General features: G+C 40.3%; 2 protein-coding genes across 3 annotated transcripts; both read left to right on the top strand.

Annotated features, from left to right (window-relative positions):
* Positions 1 to 690: 690 nt before the first annotated feature.
* Positions 691 to 13,817, top strand: oclnb (occludin b). The gene is made up of 9 exons (XM_086313549.1): positions 691 to 785; positions 1,385 to 1,449; positions 2,808 to 3,477; positions 4,357 to 4,521; positions 5,830 to 5,945; positions 7,207 to 7,311; positions 7,470 to 7,641; positions 13,553 to 13,594; positions 13,680 to 13,817. Exons 2-9 carry the CDS (start codon positions 1,409 to 1,411, stop codon positions 13,776 to 13,778), a joined length of 1,410 nt encoding a protein of 469 aa, XP_086169675.1. The 5' UTR covers positions 691 to 785; positions 1,385 to 1,408; the 3' UTR covers positions 13,779 to 13,817.
* Positions 13,818 to 14,446: 629 nt separating this feature from the next.
* gtf2h2 (general transcription factor IIH, polypeptide 2) lies at positions 14,447 to 21,063 on the top strand. 2 transcript variants are annotated; one of them, XM_086313551.1, is made up of 15 exons: positions 14,447 to 14,557; positions 15,211 to 15,311; positions 15,397 to 15,474; positions 15,577 to 15,613; positions 16,062 to 16,148; positions 16,236 to 16,286; positions 16,882 to 16,936; positions 17,131 to 17,236; positions 17,316 to 17,406; positions 17,514 to 17,709; positions 18,476 to 18,539; positions 18,630 to 18,733; positions 18,828 to 18,930; positions 19,009 to 19,048; positions 20,456 to 21,063. In XM_086313551.1, exons 2-15 carry the CDS (start codon positions 15,256 to 15,258, stop codon positions 20,564 to 20,566), a joined length of 1,179 nt encoding a protein of 392 aa, XP_086169677.1. In that variant the 5' UTR covers positions 14,447 to 14,557; positions 15,211 to 15,255; the 3' UTR covers positions 20,567 to 21,063. The 2 variants fall into 2 exon arrangements, with proteins under 2 accessions (XP_086169677.1, XP_086169676.1); XM_086313550.1 differs by having other exon boundaries at positions 14,541 to 14,764.
* Positions 21,064 to 21,328: the final 265 nt, after the last annotated feature.

Genomic DNA, 21,328 nt, shown 5'->3' with positions numbered 1-21,328 from the left:
TAAAATGGACTTTGAACAAAGAGTTTCTCTGCATTCACGTGTTAAGTAAGAGTATTTGTATAAATGAAAATGAATACAAAGACAGCAGTGACACTGATAAATGGGTAAAGGAATAGAATATTTTCTCAAGGTGTGTCTGCTAGAAACTGTCCAAAAAGCAAAGAAACATGCGGGCTACTAGAAGTGGTCTACTGATGCAGGGGTCAAGGTGGCTGCTGGACTCACAGCGGTGCACTGAGCAGAAGCTCTACCTGCAGAACAGGTTTGACAGGTTACTGTTTGTCCTACCAAGTTTCACAACAGTAGGAAGACGGGATGGGGACATCGGCTCAGGTTTCAGGTACATCGAATTAGTGGACGTATGCATTTTAACAGAGATCAAGTCTGGCACGTCGGGATTCGCATTTCTTGATAGTAACCCTGCTTTTTGTCGAAATTGCGGGATAAATAGATGTTCAAAAGAGATTATGTTTGTTATTTTAAGTGGAGCAGATTGAGAGTTCATTTGTTTATAATCTGGTTTTAAGAGCACTGGAAATAAAGCTCAAACAGTTCCTGGAAGAGTACACGCATCTTCTGCCTGTTTCCAGAAGATGCAGGCACTGAGGACAGGTTAGTCCTGTTTCAAGGAGGAGGCGACCACGTGACGAGCACACGCCTATATGCCCGTCTCATTGCTACCTGAGTGCGCGCTGTGGATGGAGGCGGTCGCGAGCACAGTGTTTGCGTTCGTATTTCAGTGAGTGTGTATTGTGTTCATCAGCAGGACGCCGATCATCACACAGGTAGGTCCCTCTTAAAGGTGTAACTAGAGTTTACGGACAGTTTGAAGTAGAAGAGATGAGCATTGATGTTAAAGTCAGTTTACAAGTGATGGAATGGATCAGTGTTATCTGCTCAGACAGCTGCTTTTAATCTGAAATGGCCACCATATTAACAGGCTTCCTCATAAACACAGGCGCTGTTTTCCATCGTAGTGCTTTCCATAGCCAGACATTGGTCCCCTGATACGTCACTAGTTTGTTAGATTTTCGCATTCATCGTTTGAGATGACCATAAAATATATCATTTTTAACAAAGCGTCAAAGTAAGGCACTTCATGAATATTAGTGCCAATCATTTCTAATCATTCCTAGCCCCACATTTCAGAAAATCAAACGCAATTTGAAGTGTTGACTTTTGAAAAGTATGTATCACATAATTGATTCAGTTACCTTAGACAAGAAAAACAAAGAAATCATGTGAGCTAGGAAATCTGCACAAACACACATTTGTAACAAAAGGCTGAGAGCTGGTATGTGCCTCAGCAGGAAAACTAGTCTGACACATGACATTATACAAAAGCTTTTGGATGCTCATTGCTTCTTGTGTGTTGTCCTACTAGAGTGAGTGGAAGTTGACCTTAAGTATGCCGAGCAACAAACACAGCAACCACAGTGGCAAAAAACGGTAAGCTGAATTCCCTTTATCATTCACTACGCACAGACACCTGCTTCATCTAGTCATTTATGGACTCAGCTGACTTAAGCTCAGTGCAGTGTTTATGGTAAATAAACCTCTGGAAATGTAGACATGTTCGAAGAAAAGCCTCAGAATTCAATGATTTTAAATTAATGTAAGGTTTAAAGGATTTTCACATAACAAAAGTGACAAATTTCATCATTTTTGAGCAAGCGTTTGCTTGTTTTTAAATTGCCAGTAATACATTTAAAAAAGCTTCAATATAGGCATCAGAAGACCGTAAAAGGTTGTGTGATGAAATTCAGGCAATTGGTAATAATAGTTATGCCTTTCTATTTTGTGGCTTTCTCTTGTTTTGTATATATTCCTCTTGACTGTATATATTTATCCTGTTTGTTATTTATTCCTGCTGTCCTACTCTTTATGTTTTATTCTGCATAGTTGACATGGAGCACCCATAATTTCATTGTACATGTGCAATGGCAATAAAGGGCTTTTCTATTATACTCTATTCTATTCTAACATTAATTTCAAATACATGACAAAAATGTTTCATTGCAATTTAAGGCATCCAAAAAAAAGTTTCATTTTCACTGGGAACTAACTCAGTATTCTTTAAGGAGTGGCCCCCACCCAAAATTCAAATGACTGGATTGTTGTATTTGTAGGGCCACAGAATGCATATTTTCTGTTATTAGGTAAACCGCTTCCGCGCCGGACTTTCTGACGTCTTTAGCTGTGCGTGCTTTTCCTGTCTGTGTTCAATCCCACACTATTTCTCTTTGTCACCCGACTGTTGGCATAGTTTTCATAGTTGCCATTTTCCAGCGCTCCAGTATTCACAAGGCATTGCTGCAGTGGGCCGATTCACGTTTGATTAGATTTTTACGTCAGATGCCCAACAGCATTAGTGTCACCTTTTGGGCTCAAACCATAGATCTTTGGCTTATTAGTGTATAAACAATTTGTTGTATTAAAAAAAACTTGAGTTCTACCAAGTTTTTTTTGTTGTTCTTGTTAACTATTTGACAAACGCATCCATCCCTAATAAACTTTTTTTTTTAAATCATCTTTAGCCTTTGGAAAATGTGTGATGGACATCAATGAGGCTTTGGCTTAGTTGGGTTTTAGATGACATGAGGATTTTCTTTTTCAAAGTGATAACCTGTTCATTTCAATGACGTGAAGTAGATCACACCATTATGAGAAGTTGCCCTTGTGATGAAAACATTGACAATATTAGACCTTATTCTTGGGGTAGCCTTGCTATTTTTATATCAGTACTTGGTGTTTGCTTTTCCATGTCTTGACAATGACCACAACTCATCTTCTCTCCTCTGTTCCAGCCACAGGCACAGTGAAGTCATGTCCAACCCAGCATTTTCCTATTATTCTGGAAATAAGGTGCTTCACTTCTATCGCTGGAATTCACCACCTGGTGTGATGAAGATAATGTGCATCATCATTATCATCATGTGTGTGGCTGTGTTTGCCTGTGTGGCCTCCACACTGGCCTGGGATTACGAAATGAGTCTCATGGGGGGCGGAACTGGTCTCATGCCAGGCTCATATGGCAGTGGATATGGAACCGGTTATGGGGGCACGTATGGTGGCTCATATGGTGGCTCATATGGTGGTGGATATGGTGGTTCCTATTCCGGCTATGGAGGAACAAAAATGGATCCCAGATCTGGCAAAGGCTTTATCATTGCCATTTCTGCAATTACCTTCATAGCTGTGCTTATTATATTCATCATGGTTGTGTCAAGGCAAGGTACTGCCCGTTCATCAAAGTTCTACCTGGCATCAATCATTATCTGCGCCATCTTGGCATTCCTGATGATTATTGCCACTATTGTGTACCTGGTGGCGATAAATCCAACAGCACAGTCCACGGGGTCTATGTACTACAACCAGGTGGTACAGATGTGTGCCCAGTTCCAGAACCAGGTCCAGTCCCAGGGCCTCTTCTTAAACCAATACCTTTACCATTACTGCGTGGTGGAGCCCCAAGAGGTGAGACACTTTTTCTCTAATAATGTGTGGTTGGATCTTTGGCACAGGATGTGCGGTTTCTGTGTAGTTCCTTTCTCTGTGTATACTGAGAGTTTGTTTAGTTTCAGCCAGAGAGGTAGCAGTAAATTAAACTCGCAGTTAATGGACACATGAAGATGAAATTACGACTTCAAAAGACTAGAAGAAAAATGCAATAGAACTGAGTGGTGTCAGGAAGAGAAAAGTCTGCAAATGTTCATTTTATTGGAACTTTATGTGTTCGTCTACTTCAAAGTTATTAAAAGCAAAAGAAACAAAAACCTGACAAATGTGTGTGCCCCTCTTTCAGTACTAAATCAGCTTGTTCTGGGTGCACTCAGGGACTGGTGCAATTGAGCTCCAAACTTTTCACATTTCTTAAATTGGGGAAAATACTGAACACCAGTGTTTGCTTGCCTTATTTTTGTTAAATTGACGCCATTAAATGTTAACTGTAAGAACTGCAAACATCACCATAACCCTGACAGAAACGGCGTCACTGACTGTCGCTTGTGGGCAGGAGATATCTTGAGCAGCAGAATACATGTTGGTGATCAGGAATTGGGTGTGTTTCTACACATTTTTGCACTAAAGCAGCAATCAGCTGAACTGAGCAAGCGTGCCGTTGGAAACCAACTAGTACATGTAGTGATACTGGAAACCCAGTTTGTTCTACATGAATTTGGAATCATTGTTTCATGGCAGACTTGTACCTGCAAATGTCCTTTGGCCAACTCATTGTTTGGTGGCAGGTGTTATAAGATTGAGATTTTTAGGGAAATGTGTGAAACTTGCCTGTCATTTACATCCCTGATAATGGGTATTACTTCAGCTCCATGATCTTGGTTGTGCTTCTTGCAGGCCATCGCTGTGGTTATGGGCTTTTTGGTGTTTGTTGCCCTCATCATCCTGCTCGTGTTTGCGGTCAAGACTCGCCAACAGATCAGGCGCTGGGGCCCAGAACGCATTCTCTGGGAGGAAGTCAAGGTTGTCAATGTTGGTCACCACAACAGCGTCGGGGAGTGGGTGAGTCTGTGTGTGACTGTGTTGACATCAGCATCGCATTTACCTGTTTACTAAATAGCAAAAGCCTGTATCAGCTGCAGCGTAACTTAATTCAGTCAAATTAAGGTTGAACTAAATATATCAGGTCAGCTCAACAAATTCCCCACTCAGTCTCCAACTCTCTGTGAATATTTTTGAATATTTTAAATACTGTAAACATGACACAGATCTGCAGTCAAGAGCTGGAACACACAATATCTCTAAGGTGTGTCAGAGGGCTTTAAAATTTCCACAACATTAAAGTCAGTTGCAGGGTGATAATGTGTTATCTGCTCTTATCCACTATTCAGAATGCTTGGTTTTGATCTGTGTAATCTCTAAACAGACTGTTAAGAACATTAAAACAGTCTGGGACATCCTAACAGCACTGTAAATGGCAATAAAGATGCATAGGAGCATAATTCATGTAATTGGCTGCAGATTCTAACCACTACTACTACTTCAGAAATTACACAACTTGTTTGTTACAAAAGCTGAGAATTGATGTGTGTGTGTGTGTGTGTGTGTGTGTGTGTGTGTGTGTGTGTGTGTGTGTGTGTGTGTGTGTGTGTGTGTGTGTGACAGGTGAGAGAGACACTGGGCAGAGGAGGTTTCACCTGTAGTTTCTGGGTGTGGTCTGTTTAGCCACTCTTAGTTTCAGCATGATGTGCTGTGGTGTCACTGTGATGTCATCTAAAGTGAAACAGCATGTTGTTATATTTTTATTCTTTTAAACATTAACTCATTAGATCTTTCACATGTTCAGATTAATTAATTTATTCCCTGTCTTCCGATGGTAGTGATAAAAATGGAAAATGTGTATCTGAGTATTATGTCCATGTAGCTTTAATTCCAGCTGTGTACTTTCCAAGTAGCACCATCAGGCCTGAGATTTCATCAGGTGTGCTGGTTAAAGGCACTGACTAAGACTTCTTGTTGACAATAGTGAAGGTATTTGTGGTATTCAGACATACAGGGACAAGTAGAGGAACCGGTTGGTCCCTGCGGATGCTTCTTGCTTCATATGGAGGAAACAGGTTTCCATGACCTCAAGTATGAGCGTAGTATCTCATTAGGTTATGATAAGGCACTCTCATTAACGATATGGGACGAAACTCATTAATGTGAAAAATCGTTGATGACATAATCGTGGTATTTTCACCTTAAACCTAAACTCAAAATATTTGTAGAGCCACTTCCACCCTTAAACTGCTCATCATTTGGAAAAGTCCCTTTAATTTCAATCTGGCATTGTAGAAACTCTGAGGCTGACTATGTTTGTTGCTTCAGGTGACCAACGTGTCTGGTGATCCAGAGGTGTTTGTTAATGACCATAACGATAAAGTTGGGGCCTCTAGAGACTATTTAGACCAGCTGGACTACAACAAGCCTCTATACCTACCAGGGTAAGCATGTTCTTCATTGTTATGAAAAGGTATCATTAAGCACTGGGGGAATTGGGGTTTTGTTTTGTTTTGTTTGTTTTTTACAGATATAGTGATGCTAGCAGCTCTATTGGGTTTTTATTCTTGAATAATAAATTACTGAAATGACTGAACAGTGTATAATTTGTTTACTTAAAACATGATAGAGTCTTACCTTGGGTGTCTGGCCTTTTGCACATGCAGCATCACTGTCAGTCTGTTTTTGTAAATGAAGTTTTGTAGGACTAAATGTTCTGGGGTGGGGTGCAGAGGCGGGGGGGGGGGGGGGGGGGGGGGCTCACATGATCAGGACTGTGGCCTGATGGAGTTAGTTACACAATTTTCCTCTGTAAACCACCAAAGTTCATCTAAAATAAAACAGCTTGGAGACTTCTGGGTGGGACACCTGCTATCCCAGCTGGTGAGGAGGGGTAGACGCTGAACAGTCACCAGTCTATGATGGGGCTAACACAGTAAGACAGACAACCATTCACTTTCACATTCACACCCACACCTACGGTCAATCTGTGTGTTCGGACTGTGGGACAAATTGAAAATGCCCCACACAGTACCCAAACAGACATGGGAGAACATAACTCCACACAGACCATGACACTTACAATCCACCACCAAAGCCTCTTTGATTATATTTTTAACGTCGCTAAATTCCCAAGAAAAGGGATTGTTGGTATTATATTGTATTGTTGGTGCTGTAGTGAAAAACACTCACTGAAACACAGAAAATAATAACATTTCAAATAGAAATGTACAATGAAGATACATTTATTTGTGAGTGTGGGTCAATAAGAAACTGTTCTTCATGGTTGTGTAAAAGTGCATCATTATCAACTTTGCAAAGATGAACATCTCAGCTGCTGCAGAAACTGTTTCCTGTGCTGTGTAGAGGGAACTCCAGCTGGTCAGACAGGGATACTTCTGTTCAAATCAGGTCAACAAACGATCAGTGTCCCTGTACCAAATTTGAAATGAGGTCTGGTGCAAAGAGAAGAGGTGCACATAACTCTGTAGTAGCACTCGATCACAGTGATCCATCTCTGATGGGTCAGCTCATCCATAAGTTTTGAAGTTTAAGGTACTGAAGGATAATGGGGAACCATATTAACCATATTTGAGACCAGTTGGCTCTGTAAACATGCTACAAGGGTTCAAGTGTGTTTTTTTTAATGGCAGATACTTATAAGGCTTTTGCAAAAATGGATGAATCAGTAAATCCTGTCTGCAGAGACTCTGACATCAGCAGCTATGTGGGAGGCCTGCAGCCCAGGCTGAGGGACTACGACACTGGTGTGGAATCTGGGGATGACCTAGAGGAAGAAGATTTCAGTGTGTGAGTGCATGTGATTCCATTGCCAGTTATTAGCTGATTGCAATTAATCTGCTATTTCTAGATCAAAGCTGGTAATAAAGAACTTTGTCTTTGACCTTGACTGATTCGTATCTCTTTTGTTTTACTGGTTATGTACTGAATTGTCTTCTTGCATATAGTTTGTTTCCCCCCATTTTGGATGAGCAAGAGCGTCTGGCCTACAAACAGGAGTTTGATAGGGATCACCAAGAATACAAGAACCTACAGGCTGAGCTGGACGGCATAAACCAGGACCTGGCCGACCTGGACCGAGAACTGGACCGACATTCTGATGGCAGTCCAGAGTTCATGGTAAGGGCGGCAGCATCTGTCTGGTTCTTTGAAGGGAAGGTGGCTGGTCCACCCTTTTTTTTTTTCTTTTTTTTTTCTTTTGCCTGTCCCGTTTGGCTCTTTTGCCATCAGAATTATTGTCTAAAGGCAAAGAAAGATGCCCAACGGATTTACTTTACCAAATTGACCATCCCAGCCTTGCCGTAATGGTCCATTTGATTCACCTTTTATTGTTTATTTTATTTTCACTTACTGAATACGGGACAGACTTGACTGGGGGAAAGAAGGGGAGAAAGAAAGAGGGAAAGAGAAACAGCTGAGAAGAGGGACGTTGAAACGTTATTTACGTTGTTATTTTGGTTAGTAATGTTCTTGCTGTGCCATAACATCTCATTAGTGATTTCGATGGAATGCAGGCTGTTATTTTAATGTATCAATTCTGGATTTAACAGGAAGCTAATGAAGGGAAGCCAAAACAGGAGAAATATGCTCTCTCTTTCTAGTCCCTGTCAGCACTCTTGCTGCAGCATTTTGGATTAGCTGAAGGCTTTTCGGGGAGTTTTTAGGACATTCTGATAATAATGAATTACAGTAGTCCAGCCTGGAAGTAATAAATGCATGAACTAGTTTTTCAGCGTCACTCTGAGACAGGATATTTCTAATTTTAGAGATGTTGCGCAAATGGAAGAACGCAGTCTTACATTTCATAAATGTATGCCGTACCCTAGGTTTTTATACTTAACCAGCACAAGGCATTTCAAGTAACTGAAATAAAAATTAAAACTGCACTTTTTAAAAAGTATTCTCCATATTATAATAATTAAAAAAAAACTAAATCTAAAACAGAAACCAATGAAAACTACACAAACAATTTTCAGACAATAACAGTTAAGCGACCTAATGAGTATCTAACAAAAACCAAACACTCAAAATGAGTTAACAATGACTGTGATTTAGATTTCAGTTCAGATAAAATATTTACAGTGTGTTATTTATTTTAAACATCCATGTAGATACTAAAAATGACATAGCATTTAAACTGTAATTAGAGCCAACTGGCTTCACTCAAAATGTAAACGAGCCCACCCACCACTTGAAGCACACTCTGGATCTTCTTCTTACATATGACATATAACATTCTTCCCAGAAAAACCTGTTTTTTTTCTGTTCATTTCTTTATAATATTTAGATTTACAATATTACACAGTAGATGTCTTTCTGAAAGTGCTGTAACTTAGTGAAAGGATATAATTCCTCCACTGTTATCTTCTTCAATGATATGTGCCAGCACAATGCAGAGGAGCTACCTGAACTCTACTCCCACAGAGGTTGATTATCTTGTTAATAGTGTTACATTCTAACTGCGTATGAGTAGTAATATACCTGTACTTTTTTTTGCCCCCCCCCCCCCACCCCGAGGGCATTCCCCCCCCCACCCCTCTCCCCCTACACCCCCCACACCCCCCACCCGGGCATTTTTCCCCCCTCCCCTATCCCCCTCCGTGTCCATGTGCGTGTGCACGTGCGCGAGAACGGACTTTTTGCACGTGCATGTGTGTCCAGGGGTCATATGAGTTCACATGTGTTTAATAGAGTATTATTTAATGAAACCATAATGTGTTTTAATTAAACTCTTTTTAAAGGATTGTATAGGTCTCAGAGTTCTGTTATTTAGACATAGGTGATTTAATTGAACTACTTTAGGGGTATTTTAACTAGTTAGGAGCCTTTTGCATTTTCTTCAGTGCTATTTAGGAGCAAATAGTTTTAAAACAGAGGGCCGCAAATAACAGGTATCCCTTTAGAAATAAACAGTGATACTTCTAAAAACCGTGTATTCCCACACAGCATTTAATTTAGCTAGTTTAGGAAGATTTCACTTTTCTAATAGTTTCACAGGCTAATAGTTTTTAAATAGAGCACCACAAACAACATGTATCCCTTTAGAAATAAACTGTGATACTTCTAAAAGTACATATTCACACTAGCGCTGTATCAACCTCAATGTGGCTTTAATGCAACTAGTCTTATAATTATCTACTAGTCTGCAACAGTTAGACTCGCTGATTACACATAGCTGATTTAACTACTTTAGGGGCATTTCACTTTTCTAAAAGTTTCACAGGCCAATAGTTTTAAATAGAGCACCGCAAACAACATGTATTCTTTTAGAAATAAACTGTGATACTTCTAAAAAACACATATTCACACACTCTGTAACAGTTAGACAGAGGGGGGTACAGTTAGGCTCCCAACAGTCTGTAAAAAAGGTATGAAGCAACAAAAGAGGAGACCTTATCAAGAGCATCCCAGCCCAAAGGTGTTTCTTCACAAATAGTTAATTCCCACACTCTGCAACAGTTAGACTCGATGATTACACATAGCTGATCAGAGGGGGTGCAGTTAGGTGCCCAACAGTCTGCAAAAGAAGTCATGAAGCAAACAAAAGATGCTCCTTATCAAGAGCATCTCAGCCCAAAGGTGTTTCTTCACAAACAGTTAATGGCTTTAATGCAACCAGTCTTATCATGTCAGAGGCCAACAGAAACCATGTCCAACAGAGTCTCCAAAGGCCTGCCACCTTTCTTCCTTACATCATGCTCTTTTATCTCTACATCTCAGAGGTCAACTGAAAGTAGCCCCACCTATATAAAAACACCCCATCAGACACACAGTATTTTCCTCAGCACTTCACAACTGCCGCAAGGTATAGCGTTTTAACTTGTTATTTTTTCACCTGAATGTGCATTGGAGCCGACTTTGCTACCCGCACAGAGCGTTTCTGACAGTCGGACGCTGCTTATACAATAGAGAAAAGCAACAATACAGAGTGTTTCTCTGCTCCAAGAAATCCGAGGGCCTTTCACAAGGTAAGCATGTCTGTTATACCCAGGGCATAAATGTCTGTATGTCAGTGCTGATTATTCAAACATTGTTTAAAATGTGACACATATGTTGTCCGAAAACATTTCCTCTAAATTTGCAAAGTTACTGATTTAAAAAATATATATTTTCGAATTTTTAGTTGCATGTCAAACATATGATAGACTCTTGAGCATATTCGTATAGCTAAATTCACAATGGTATAACCGTGCTAAATAAAAGAGGCCCAAGCACCAATGCACTCTAATCCACTCCGCTAAACTGTATGTTGATAAGTACATGTAGCGTACCTCTACCTCTACAGCTGAAAACAGTTTGTATCCGCACTCTGAGGGTCTGCTGAATTGTTTTAATGGCACTTTTTGACGAACAGCAGATGATGAAATCCTATTTATTGTAGAAACTGTCCCTAAGCTATTGTTGCTCATACTTACTGAGGTCCCTAGCTACTTCCTTACTATGTCAGTAAACTTTTTTGAAAAGGAAGCTGTTGTAGATTTAAAGAAACATCTTAATTGAAGCAAAGGCAAAAAAAAACTGGAATGAATTTTATGTGACTGTTCATATTAAAGCCAACAACAAGTGAAAATCCAAAAACGGCTCCAATCCTTTGTATTAATGATCTCCCCCCCTCTCTCTCTCTCTGTGTGTGTGTGTGTGTGTGTGTGTGTGTGTGTGTGTGTGTGTGTGTGTGTGTGTGTGTGTGTGTGTGTGTGTGTGTGTGTGTGTGTGTGTGTGTGTGTGTGTGAGTGTGTGTGTGTGCCCTCACAGAAGGAAGGTCACAGCAGGAGCTTTTCTCAAACGCATTACCAATCAGTTTTTTACAAGAAGTGTAGCTCATACAATGGTATAAATGTATTCTTTGCGATACTTTATAAATATGAAGCTAAAGATTTTGAGTTCGTGCACATTATGAAGCAAGAATCTAAATATCTGTGTCACAATGATTTCTATAAAAGCGTGTTGTTTATGGGGATAATGTAACAAATCTTTTGTGCGTCCTATTAATGATCAATGATAATTGAAGAGGAACCCTGACTCAGGACATTTTCATGACAAGTGACAGCGCAGACAACTACTAATGAGAGAACCTGTTTTATCATCATAAACACGATGATATGAAGCATCGTTAAAGTGTCACTTCAGTAATGTTGACTCATGTTTTTAATAATGACATGTTTTTAACTGTTGCAGACTAGTAGATAATTATAAGACTAGTTGCATTAAAGCCACATTGAGGTTGATACAGCGCTAGTGTGAATATGTACTTTTAGAAGTATCACAGTTTATTTCTAAAGGGATACATGTTGTTTGTGGTGCTCTATTTAAAAACTATTAGCCTGTGAAACTATTAGAAAAGTGAAATCTTCCTAAACTAGCTAAATTAAATGCTGTGTGGGAATACACGGTTTTTAGAAGTATCACTGTTTATTTCTAAAGGGATACCTGTTATTTGCGGCCCTCTGTTTTAAAACTATTTGCTCCTAAATAGCACTGAAGAAAATGCAAAAGGCTCCTAACTAGTTAAAATACCCCTAAAGTAGTTCAATTAAATCACCTATGTCTAAATAACAGAACTCTGAGACCTATACAATCCTTTAAAAAGAGTTTAATTAAAACACATTATGGTTTCATTAAATAATACTCTATTAAACACATGTGAACTCATATGACCCCTGGACACACATGCACGTGCAAAAAGTCCGTTCTCGCGCACGTGCACACGCACATGGACGCGGAGGGGGATAGGGGAGGGGGGGGGGAAATGCCCGGGTGGGGGGTGTGGGGGGTGTAGGGGGAGAGGGGTGGGGGGGGGGAATGCCCTCGGGGGGGGGGCAAAAAAAAGTACAGGTATATTACTACTCGTATGACTCTGGATACTGTAGCTCCTCTGGGAAAAAAAAAAAAAAGCCTCAAATCAGAAGTGGTGACTCCTTTTAATGACTCACACATGTCCACCTTAAAGCAGATAACCCATAAGTTACAGAGGAAATGGCATGTCACTTATTTAGAAGATCTTCATTTAGCTTGGAAAAAGAGTTTGCTGCTCTATTTAACAAAAAACAAAACAAAAACAACCCTGTAAAGCTAGAATATCTTACTATTCATCTCAGATTAAAGAAAATAACAACCCCTATTTTAGGCAGGCTGACAAAAAGTCAGATCTCTGTTGAACTGACTAGTTCTTTAACCTTAACTAGTAATGACTTCATGAATTTTTTTCACAAATAAAGTTTTAACCAAAAGAATATTCACATATTCTGGAATATGTGCCACAGGCATAAAATTCAGTACTGGAATTTATCCTTCTGAGTTAACTTCAGTCCTTACTTTCTGAACCAGCAAAATGGGGGGTGGGGGGGGGGGGTTGTTTTGTTTTAGACTCCATTCCTAAAGACTGTTCAAAAAAGTCTTGCCATCAATTAATCCTACAATTTTAAATCTGATGAAATTTACATTGTATTCAATTTCATTGTGAATGTACAAGTTGCAGTGCAAGGCAACAATTTAGCTTCTAACTGTCAACAGTTTAACAGCAGATGCGAGGTGGCTGGTTTTATAGGAAACTTTATAAGACTGATATGTTGGGGCGACCATGGCTCAGGGGAATTGGGAAGCTCATCTACTGGAAGGTTGCCGGTTCGATCCCCCTGTTCTCTCTGTCCTGGTTGTTGTGTCCTTGGGCAAGACACTTTACCCTACCGCCTACTGGTGTTGGCTAGAGGGGCGATATGGCAGCCTCGCTTCTGTCAGTCTGCCCCAGGGCAGCTGTGGCTAAGACTGTAACTTGCCTCCACCAGTGTGTGAATGTGAGAGTGAATGAATAGTGGAATTGTAAAGCACTTTGGGTGCCTAGAAAAGCACTATAAAAATGCAATCCATTATGTGTTTGCTTATATTCAAATAATTCTACTCAAAATCAAATAATAAATCCAGTAATAAAGTGTTAGAAATGGTTTGAAAACTTTAGCATAAAAGAAAGTTCTGTGTGAGAATTTGGGATGATGCTTACTTCTTTAGCCAACTAATATATGTAATCTGATCTCAGGATGCCTTGAGTGACTATAACAGGCTGAAGGACTTCAAGAAGGTAAGGTTATTATTCACATTCTCAGCAGTGAAATTTGTGTGTAAAGAATTCAAACAACAATACCTTTCTTATGTATTGTCCACAGTCATCAGAGTACCAGATTAAGAAGAAGAGGTGTAAATATCTGAGATCCAAGCTGTCGCACATCAAGAGAAAGATCAGTGAATATGACCGTCGACCCTGAACCTTCAACCCAAGACCCTGTCTATGAACTGAACTGTCCAGTTTATGATGAACTCCTGTATGATTATTATTATAGTGATGCTCTTGCCTATGAAATGCATTTTTATAAGCCAATCAAGTAAGAGTTTTTCTACAACAAAAGGATAAATAAAATGTGGATTTTTTTTCTTTCTTTTTTACCTCTCAGTTCCACAAGTAAAATTTTGAAAAACAAGTAAGGTTTATAGACTTTATTGTTTTTCTCTTGTGATCCGAAATGTTTTGCATAATTGTGGGCACAGTTAAGATGAGACTTATAAATTTGTTCGGTATCGGAGTAGCTGTGCATGTGCTCTTGTAAATGTTTATTTTTATTCTTTCGATTGTTCTGAAGTAAACTTTTCTATACTTTATTACCTTGGCATGATGGATATAAAGGAAAACTCTGTTTAGTATGGGCGCAGAGCTTATGTTATTAGCACATAGCATAAATGTTCATGGATCTGGGCGCTAATAACTTCTAACAATTGCCATGTACTGCATTAAACTACCATTAAGCATTGTCATTTTTTTTAGTTTTCCCACTGATTTTTGCACTCTCCCTGATATGTACAGTATGATGTAAAATCACAAAGCTATTTGTTTGTATATGACACTGTGTAAACTTTCATTATAATGCCGCGGCCATCATGCTACGATAATAATAAATAGTATGTCACCGGATCCTTTCTCTTCTTTGCCCGTTTCCATCCGGAGGAAAAGTCTTGTTGCACAGCTTGCGTTACAGTATAGTCAGAGTTGGTGAGTGTTTATATTTATTGTTTAGTTAGTATAGTAAGTTATAAGGTGTTTAAAATCATAGTCCTGTGTAACTGCATGATGTGAGTCCCGCATCATGCTTGTTGTTTGAACTGCATGAAAATCACTGATTTATCAGGACTTTTAGCTAGCTAGCTAGCAGGCGGAATAGAGTCGACGAGCTGGAGTAATTCGTTGGTGGTGGAAAGTGTAAGTTCATTTCAAAACCCGACTTCATCTGTCGCTTCTCTCACTGTAAGGTCAGCGAACCCAGTGTCAGCCTCACGCTGTCCTGGAAGAACATGGAGGGCTATGAGCTGTGGCTCAGCGGACTGCACTTACAACATCTGTTAGCTTGACTCTACTTACAGGCAGGTCTGTGGCGCTGATAACGACCCGTACGTAAAGGTGCTGTTTGGTCTGATGATGGGGTTTTTATTAACATGTTTTTATTTACCGCCAACTTCCTAGAAGGTAGCTAGTCACCGAGGTAATCTACAGTAATCGATAACTGCCACTGTGCTTCTAAGCAAGGCACATGGGTTAAATGCAGAATGAGCAATAACCGAAATGTGGCCATACGTCCTATCCTTAATGCAGCGTGTCATGAGTTATTGTGAGTCTGTAGTACCGAATGTGTGTACTTGGTTTGGCAGTGATTTGGCTGGGAGCGTCTGTTGAATTTCTGGCCGCCAAACACAATGGATGAAGAACCAGAGAGAGCCAAGCGCTGGGAAGGGGGCTATGAGAGGACATGGTGAGACTGCTCAGCCATGTGCATCTGCAGCTTGAGCTGTGTGTCGTCATTCCCTGGATTATTGTGGAATATGTTTCATCCTCAGGGAGGTGCTGAAGGAGGACGAGTCAGGCTCACTCAAAGCCACAGTGGAAGAGATTCTGTACCAGTCCAAACGGAAAAGGTGTGCGTGTTTGTGTCTACCTGTCTGTCTGTCTATCCATCCCATGATGAAAATGCTTGTGTCTTCTCCTGCTCCTCATCTCATGCTTTCTTTGCTGCACAGGGTGATAGAGAGCCATGGGCAAGTGAGGCTTGGAATGGTGAGTTGTGCAGAGCCTTGTGTTTCCCACATGCGTAACACTTTTTGTGGTTCGTTATTGAAGTGGAGTGCTGTTTCAGCACTCTGAAATAAAGCATAGAAAATTTACACACAGTTAACTAATTATTCTAAATATGTGAGTAGTTGTGTGTATATCTGTATAATATCATGTGTTTGCAGAATGCTGCTGGATCTTTACTTTTCAGTTTAAAACCTTGAAGTGACTGTTTATGTGATTTGGTGCTCTATAAATAAACCTGAAATGAATGAGAAGTTTCCTGTCGTAGCACAAAGCCAAGGCCTCTGAGCTCTCATGTCAATATAGGATCTGCTGCACATTCTATATTTGTAGCCCAACATACCCGCTGGTTAATATTGTGCATAACATCTATTTTTTTGAAAAAATTGAAAAAGAAAGTTAAGATGTTAAAGGTTGTTTTGTACTTCAGATGCGTCACGTGTATGTGGTGATTGACTGTTCGCGTAGTATGGAAGACCAGGACTTAAAACCAAACCGCCTCACCTCTACTCTCAAGGTAAAGCAGAGCTGTCTCCCTGGACACCAGCAGCTACAGTGTGATTGTCTGCTAACCATCTCATCTCATCTCTTCTTTCCTCCTCAGCTCATGGAAGTATTTGTTGATGAATATTTTGACCAAAATCCCATCAGCCAGGTATGCCATAAGTCATATTCTGCCCCTTGTCACTGTATACAAACACACACTGGTTTCATACTTTTACTCAGATGCCCAATCCAGTTAGTTTCCTTTTGACTCTTAGCTCCTCCTAAACTACTGAATTCCTCATGCTCCCTCTAAGGCTGGGCTGCTCAGCTTATACGCCTGCTGATTGTGACAGACAAAAAAAAGTTTGATTTGCCAACCTGGAGCACAGACTTCATGCTACCACAAAGCAACACCTGATAATTTTATAAAAATGCACAAAGACAGTTGGGTGTCTTAGATTAGTGAGGGTGACAGACCCTGGTGGAAATGGCCCAACATGCAGTTCTAATGGAGAGACGTCCTGTCCGTGAAGGTTGACCGGGTTGTAAACATGCTTTCTAATCTGTATATGTCAGGTTTAACATATGAGTGTCCTGACATGCTTTCGAAGCCAGTCTTACGGGTCCACTGGAGGTGCCAGAGTTTCAGCATTGGCCCCAGGTTGCTGCTGGGTTACACTCGGCTGTGTGCGGATGTTCAGCAAACTTCCAGAGACTAATGAGTGACTGCTAGTAAGTGAGTTGTGCTGTGTTTTGTTTTGTAGGTTGGTATTATCACCACAAAGAACAAAAGGGCTGAGAAGCTGACTGATCTGGCAGGTATCTGTGATTTGGTCTCTTTGAACCAATGTTTTTTGATTTGCCACTAAACCTTTTTCTTTTTTTTAAATTAGCATCAGTGTGCCAGTGCCAGTGTTAGTTTTTTGGTTTTTTTTGTTTTTTTTTTTAAACCTCACGTCATCTGTTCTGTAATGCAAATGTACTGTGTGTGTGTTGTTTCACGGCATCACCAGGAAATCCAAAGAAGCACATCACTGCTCTGAAAAAAGCTGTGGACACTGTTTGCGTAGGAGAGCCGTCCCTCTACAATTCCCTCAACCTGGCCATACAAACCCTCAAGTAGGTTTAGCAGAGTCATTGTTTTTGATTAGCTTCTGTAGTGAGACGTCATTGAGCTGCTGTCTGCCTCTGTGTGAAGGCACATGCCTGGACACACGAGCCGGGAGATCCTGATCATCCTCAGTAGTCTCACTACATGTGACCCAGCCAACATCTATGAGCTGATCAAGGTGAAGCCACTCTGTTTTTTGTGCTGAGAGTCATCAGTCCATTGATTATCTTATAGACAAGTTAGCTCAGGTCCAGAGACAGCTCTGTGCTCCATCTCCTCCGTCAGACCCTGAAGTCTCTGAAGGTGCGGGTGTCTGTCATCGGTCTGTCAGCAGAGGTCCGGGTATGTACAGTGCTGACGAGAGAGACAGGTGGCTCGTACCACGTGATCCTGGATGAGAGCCACTTCAAAGAGCTGCTGATGCTTCACATCAAACCACCTCCTGCCAGCTCCTCCTCTGAATGCTCTTTAATCCGCATGGGTGAGTATGCTGACGCTGTCTCCATCTCTTGGTATTCAGTCAGCTCCTCTCCCGTCACTTACCTACAGCTGCAGCAAAAGCCTTTGGAATTAGTAGGATTTCCTTGTGGATCAAAGTTATTAATAAAAACAATGGAACTAAACCAGTGACACTGGTGAACCCCAAGTAATCACTGGAAGTGTCACGTTCACCTTCTCATATACTTAAGCTCTTTGTGTACGTTGCGTCCAATATTGAGGCCACCAGTAAAAGTAACGCACTTGTCCAACTGTCCAGGGTACAATGTGGGTACATGCTGTCAGCAGGTCTAAACACAGAAGCTTTGTTCTGTTAAGCTTCAGTGCTTGCTGCTGCTCTGGTGATTCTTAAGTAGTGTTCTGCTTTGTTTTATTCCCTCACTGCATCAGCAAATCTGACTCACTTTCAGCTGCTAGACTTTGGAGATGTTTTCCTTCAAAATAAAGCAGTGGTTATTTCTGTGTCATCTGTAAACTGTTGATCTTATTATGTGCTGATGAACCTTTAGGTCTTTAGAATTGTGTTTGTATGCTTTTGTGGCTTTGTGTGTCTGTATAATGCTTCTTCTAAGCTCTTGTGAAAGTTGCTGTTCATGGTTAGATTAGTGTTGAAATCCTTCAGAGTTTCTGATAGCTATTTCTTGTGGTGACGTTTTGAAATGATTCCTTTGAAACAGAACCAAGATTTGGAGAAAAAAAGTAAGTCATTCTCACTGAATCCACTTGATGTGAACCTTGTGTTTGCTCAGGTTTTCCTCAGCATACCATTGCCTCTGTGACTGACCAGGATGCCAAGCCGTCGTTCAGCATGTCGTGAGTAGAAAGCAGTGCGATTAACCGCATGGCTAAGACTGCAGGTTAAAATGAATATTTGTTTTGACGCTCGTCTTTGTGTTTGTCCAGTCATCTGGACAGCAGCAGTGGTCCAGGTCTGTCTCTGGGAGGATATTTGTGTCCACAGTGCCACGCCACTTACACTGAGCTTCCCGTGGAGTGTAAAGTGTGTGGTATGTACTGTTCAGTTAAAGGATTAGATGGGAAAATTTTTTTTTATTTTTGTTGTTGTGTGTTGACTGGCCTATGTGCTGTTTTATCTCCAAGGTTTGACTCTGGTGTCGGCCCCCCATCTTGCCAGATCCTTTCACCACCTCTTCCCCCTCCAAGCTTTTGTAGAGAGTCCAGTGGAGAACCTCCAAGGAGACAGGTAGCTGTGATCTACTCTCACATTGAGATGCAGATGGTGTTTCACTGCATGTCTTATACTGTTGTGGTTTGGTTTCAGGTTCTGTCAGGCATGTCAAGCAGAGCTGAAGGATAAAAGTGTAAGTGGCTGAATATCTGTGCAGCACAGCACAGTGTTATTCTTGTTGTGAAATGAACTTCCAGTTTTACTCATAAAAGCCAGTTTGCCTGTCACAGTCAACTGCCCTCAGTCTTTGCTGTGTAAATTGAGTCATTTGTCGAGGTTTACAAGTGATTTCTGCTCACGGGTATGCGAATAACAAGACACACTTTAATATTGGCTTTAATTCACAAAATGTTTCAGAAACATAACATCCAGCTTCTGTTTGGCTTGCTCTAAAGATCAGCATCTCTGTCGAAGACTGGGGGAAATGTGGTCTGTGACAAGCCAGTATAGTTACCCGTTCTTTTAAATTTGCCATGAGGTTCACCAGTTTTATATATTAACACACCTACAATCTCATACAGCAGGCATCTGCATATGAATATGCAGAATCTGCAAGATTTTTGCTTTTTCCTTATACAGTGGATAGCCATCATCTCACTCTTGCTGAAATTTGTCTGCATCCCAAACCATGACCACTCTACATGTCCTCCTAAGAACCAGGAGGACATGTAGAGTGTTTTTAGTCTATATCTTTTGACTTATTTGAGCTACCCTACTAAGTCCTGATGTGCTAAATAGAGGATATGCTGGGCTTTCCATAGATATCTCATGTGTTTGGGTGGAATCTTTTCACTCCAAAGAGCAAGGAAATCACACAACAAGTTCAACAGGAAGATTCCTTTTTTCCTCGGTTCTCAGGAGGATATAAGCCCAATTCCACAAAGCTGGGATGCTGTCAGATTTAAAAAAAGAAAAAAAACATTGCAACAATCACAAACACATTTCATTCAGAAAAACACAAGATGTTTAAACAGAGGCAAATTGTTTCACAAAAGGTATTTGCTAATAAGGCGAGAGACAGACTTTCTCAGGAGTGAAGATGGATAGTTTCACCAACCTGCACAAAACTGCATCTTTGAAAATTTGAACAATTTTAATGTACCTCATTGTGAAATTGTCAAAACTGTGACTTGTGCCATCATCTTCAGTTCATAATAATAATTATATAAGTGTCTCCATGCTGCCCCTTTTGTATCAATATTATTGTTGTTATTATATGTATATTATTTAGGTTTTTTTTTAAAGATTAAATAATTATTTAAAGTATATGTAAATATAAATTTATACCCATCTAAGAATGAATGCAGATAGGATAAGTCAGCAGACTACTTGATTATTTACAGATTTAAGCAGCACACATTTCCACCCACATGTGCTGGCTGGCAGAGCTTAAGTTTTGGTGAAATCAGGGGCCCGCCTTCAGTTGCTGTGACACTTTGTGCCCTGCTGGATTCATTTAGATTTTTTCTTGTAAAAACTGTATAATGTCTTTATCTGCCTTTTATTTATTTGCTCTGTCTGCATACCTGTGACATTCCAGATGTTCAGCTGTCCATCGTGTCACAGTGTGTTCTGTGTGGAGTGTGATCTCTTCATCCACGAGTCTCTGCACTGCTGTCCCTGCTGTATTTACTGTCAGACTGTTCCTTGAATCTCTACACAAGCTTTATTCACATCTGATAGGATGAAAATGAGGTCACGTGATTTTTTTTTTTTCCAACAAGGATGATTCTTATGGAGCTTCTCACTGAACACTTGAGATCTGATGACTGGGAGTATGAGATGCTTTTAGTCCATAATTTGAGGTGGAGAGACTCCTGTAAATACAGCTGCTGAGCTGCTGCATTGGTTTCTGTCATCAGATTACCACATACATAAAGATTTCTGTCATCAAATATGTCAGATATCTTTGGTAAGCATTGTAAAAATATGTTTTTGTACTCTAGCTCTGGCTGTAGCATGATAGCTGAACACTTGTACTTCAAGCTAAATTTCAGCAGGTTTCGTTGAGTTTGGATTTTGGGGGTTCCACCCACTCGTCAGTTGTAAGCGTTTTACATTTTACCCTTATACTTAGGACTGACTTTGACTTTGATGTACTTTAAGACGGCAGCTTTTTGACTAAATAAAAAAATGCAAATGTTTTCAGCAGAATTGTGTTATTTCACAAAGAAGACAAGCCGTATAGCTCTCCGAAAGAAGAAGCAGTCATCTTTCATCTCTCGTCAGTATCTTTTCATGTTCGGGTGGCTTGGACTTTATTATCCTTTGCAACTAACAGTATTCAGAAAATCCCAATTAAACTCTCAAACCTTCATCAACAGGCTCTTTTGGCATGGTCTTTGATCTATAAACATAACTTTTCTCCACAAAGATATTATATTTGGAACAACTGTAACATTCTATACAAGAA

This window comes from Aulonocara sp. 'chitande type north' Nkhata Bay, linkage group LG12 (assembly GCF_057382095.1).
Source record: "Aulonocara sp. 'chitande type north' Nkhata Bay isolate Kocher_YH1m ecotype deep benthic linkage group LG12, A_spYH_male_GT1.1, whole genome shotgun sequence".
In the NCBI taxonomy this organism is placed as follows: Eukaryota; Metazoa; Chordata; class Actinopteri; order Cichliformes; family Cichlidae; genus Aulonocara; species Aulonocara sp. 'chitande type north' Nkhata Bay.
This window is presented reverse-complemented; position numbering and strand designations above follow the sequence as displayed.

What these genes read in the sequence shown, in the direction of transcription:
- oclnb (XM_086313549.1), top strand. Translation starts at nt 1,409, where the DNA reads ATGCCGAGCAACAAACACAGCAACCACAGTGGCAAAAAACG. An exon ending in ACAACAGCGTCGGGGAGTGG is followed by an intron (nt 4,522 to 5,829) that starts GTGAGTCTGTGT and finishes TTGTTGCTTCAG; the next exon opens with GTGACCAACGTGTCTGGTGA. An exon ending in AAGCCTCTATACCTACCAGG is followed by an intron (nt 5,946 to 7,206) that starts GTAAGCATGTTC and finishes TCCTGTCTGCAG; the next exon opens with AGACTCTGACATCAGCAGCT.
- gtf2h2 (XM_086313551.1), top strand. Translation starts at nt 15,256, where the DNA reads ATGGATGAAGAACCAGAGAGAGCCAAGCGCTGGGAAGGGGGCTATGAG. An exon ending in GGGGGCTATGAGAGGACATG is followed by an intron (nt 15,312 to 15,396) that starts GTGAGACTGCTC and finishes TTTCATCCTCAG; the next exon opens with GGAGGTGCTGAAGGAGGACG. An exon ending in AAGCCGTCGTTCAGCATGTC is followed by an intron (nt 18,540 to 18,629) that starts GTGAGTAGAAAG and finishes GTGTTTGTCCAG; the next exon opens with TCATCTGGACAGCAGCAGTG.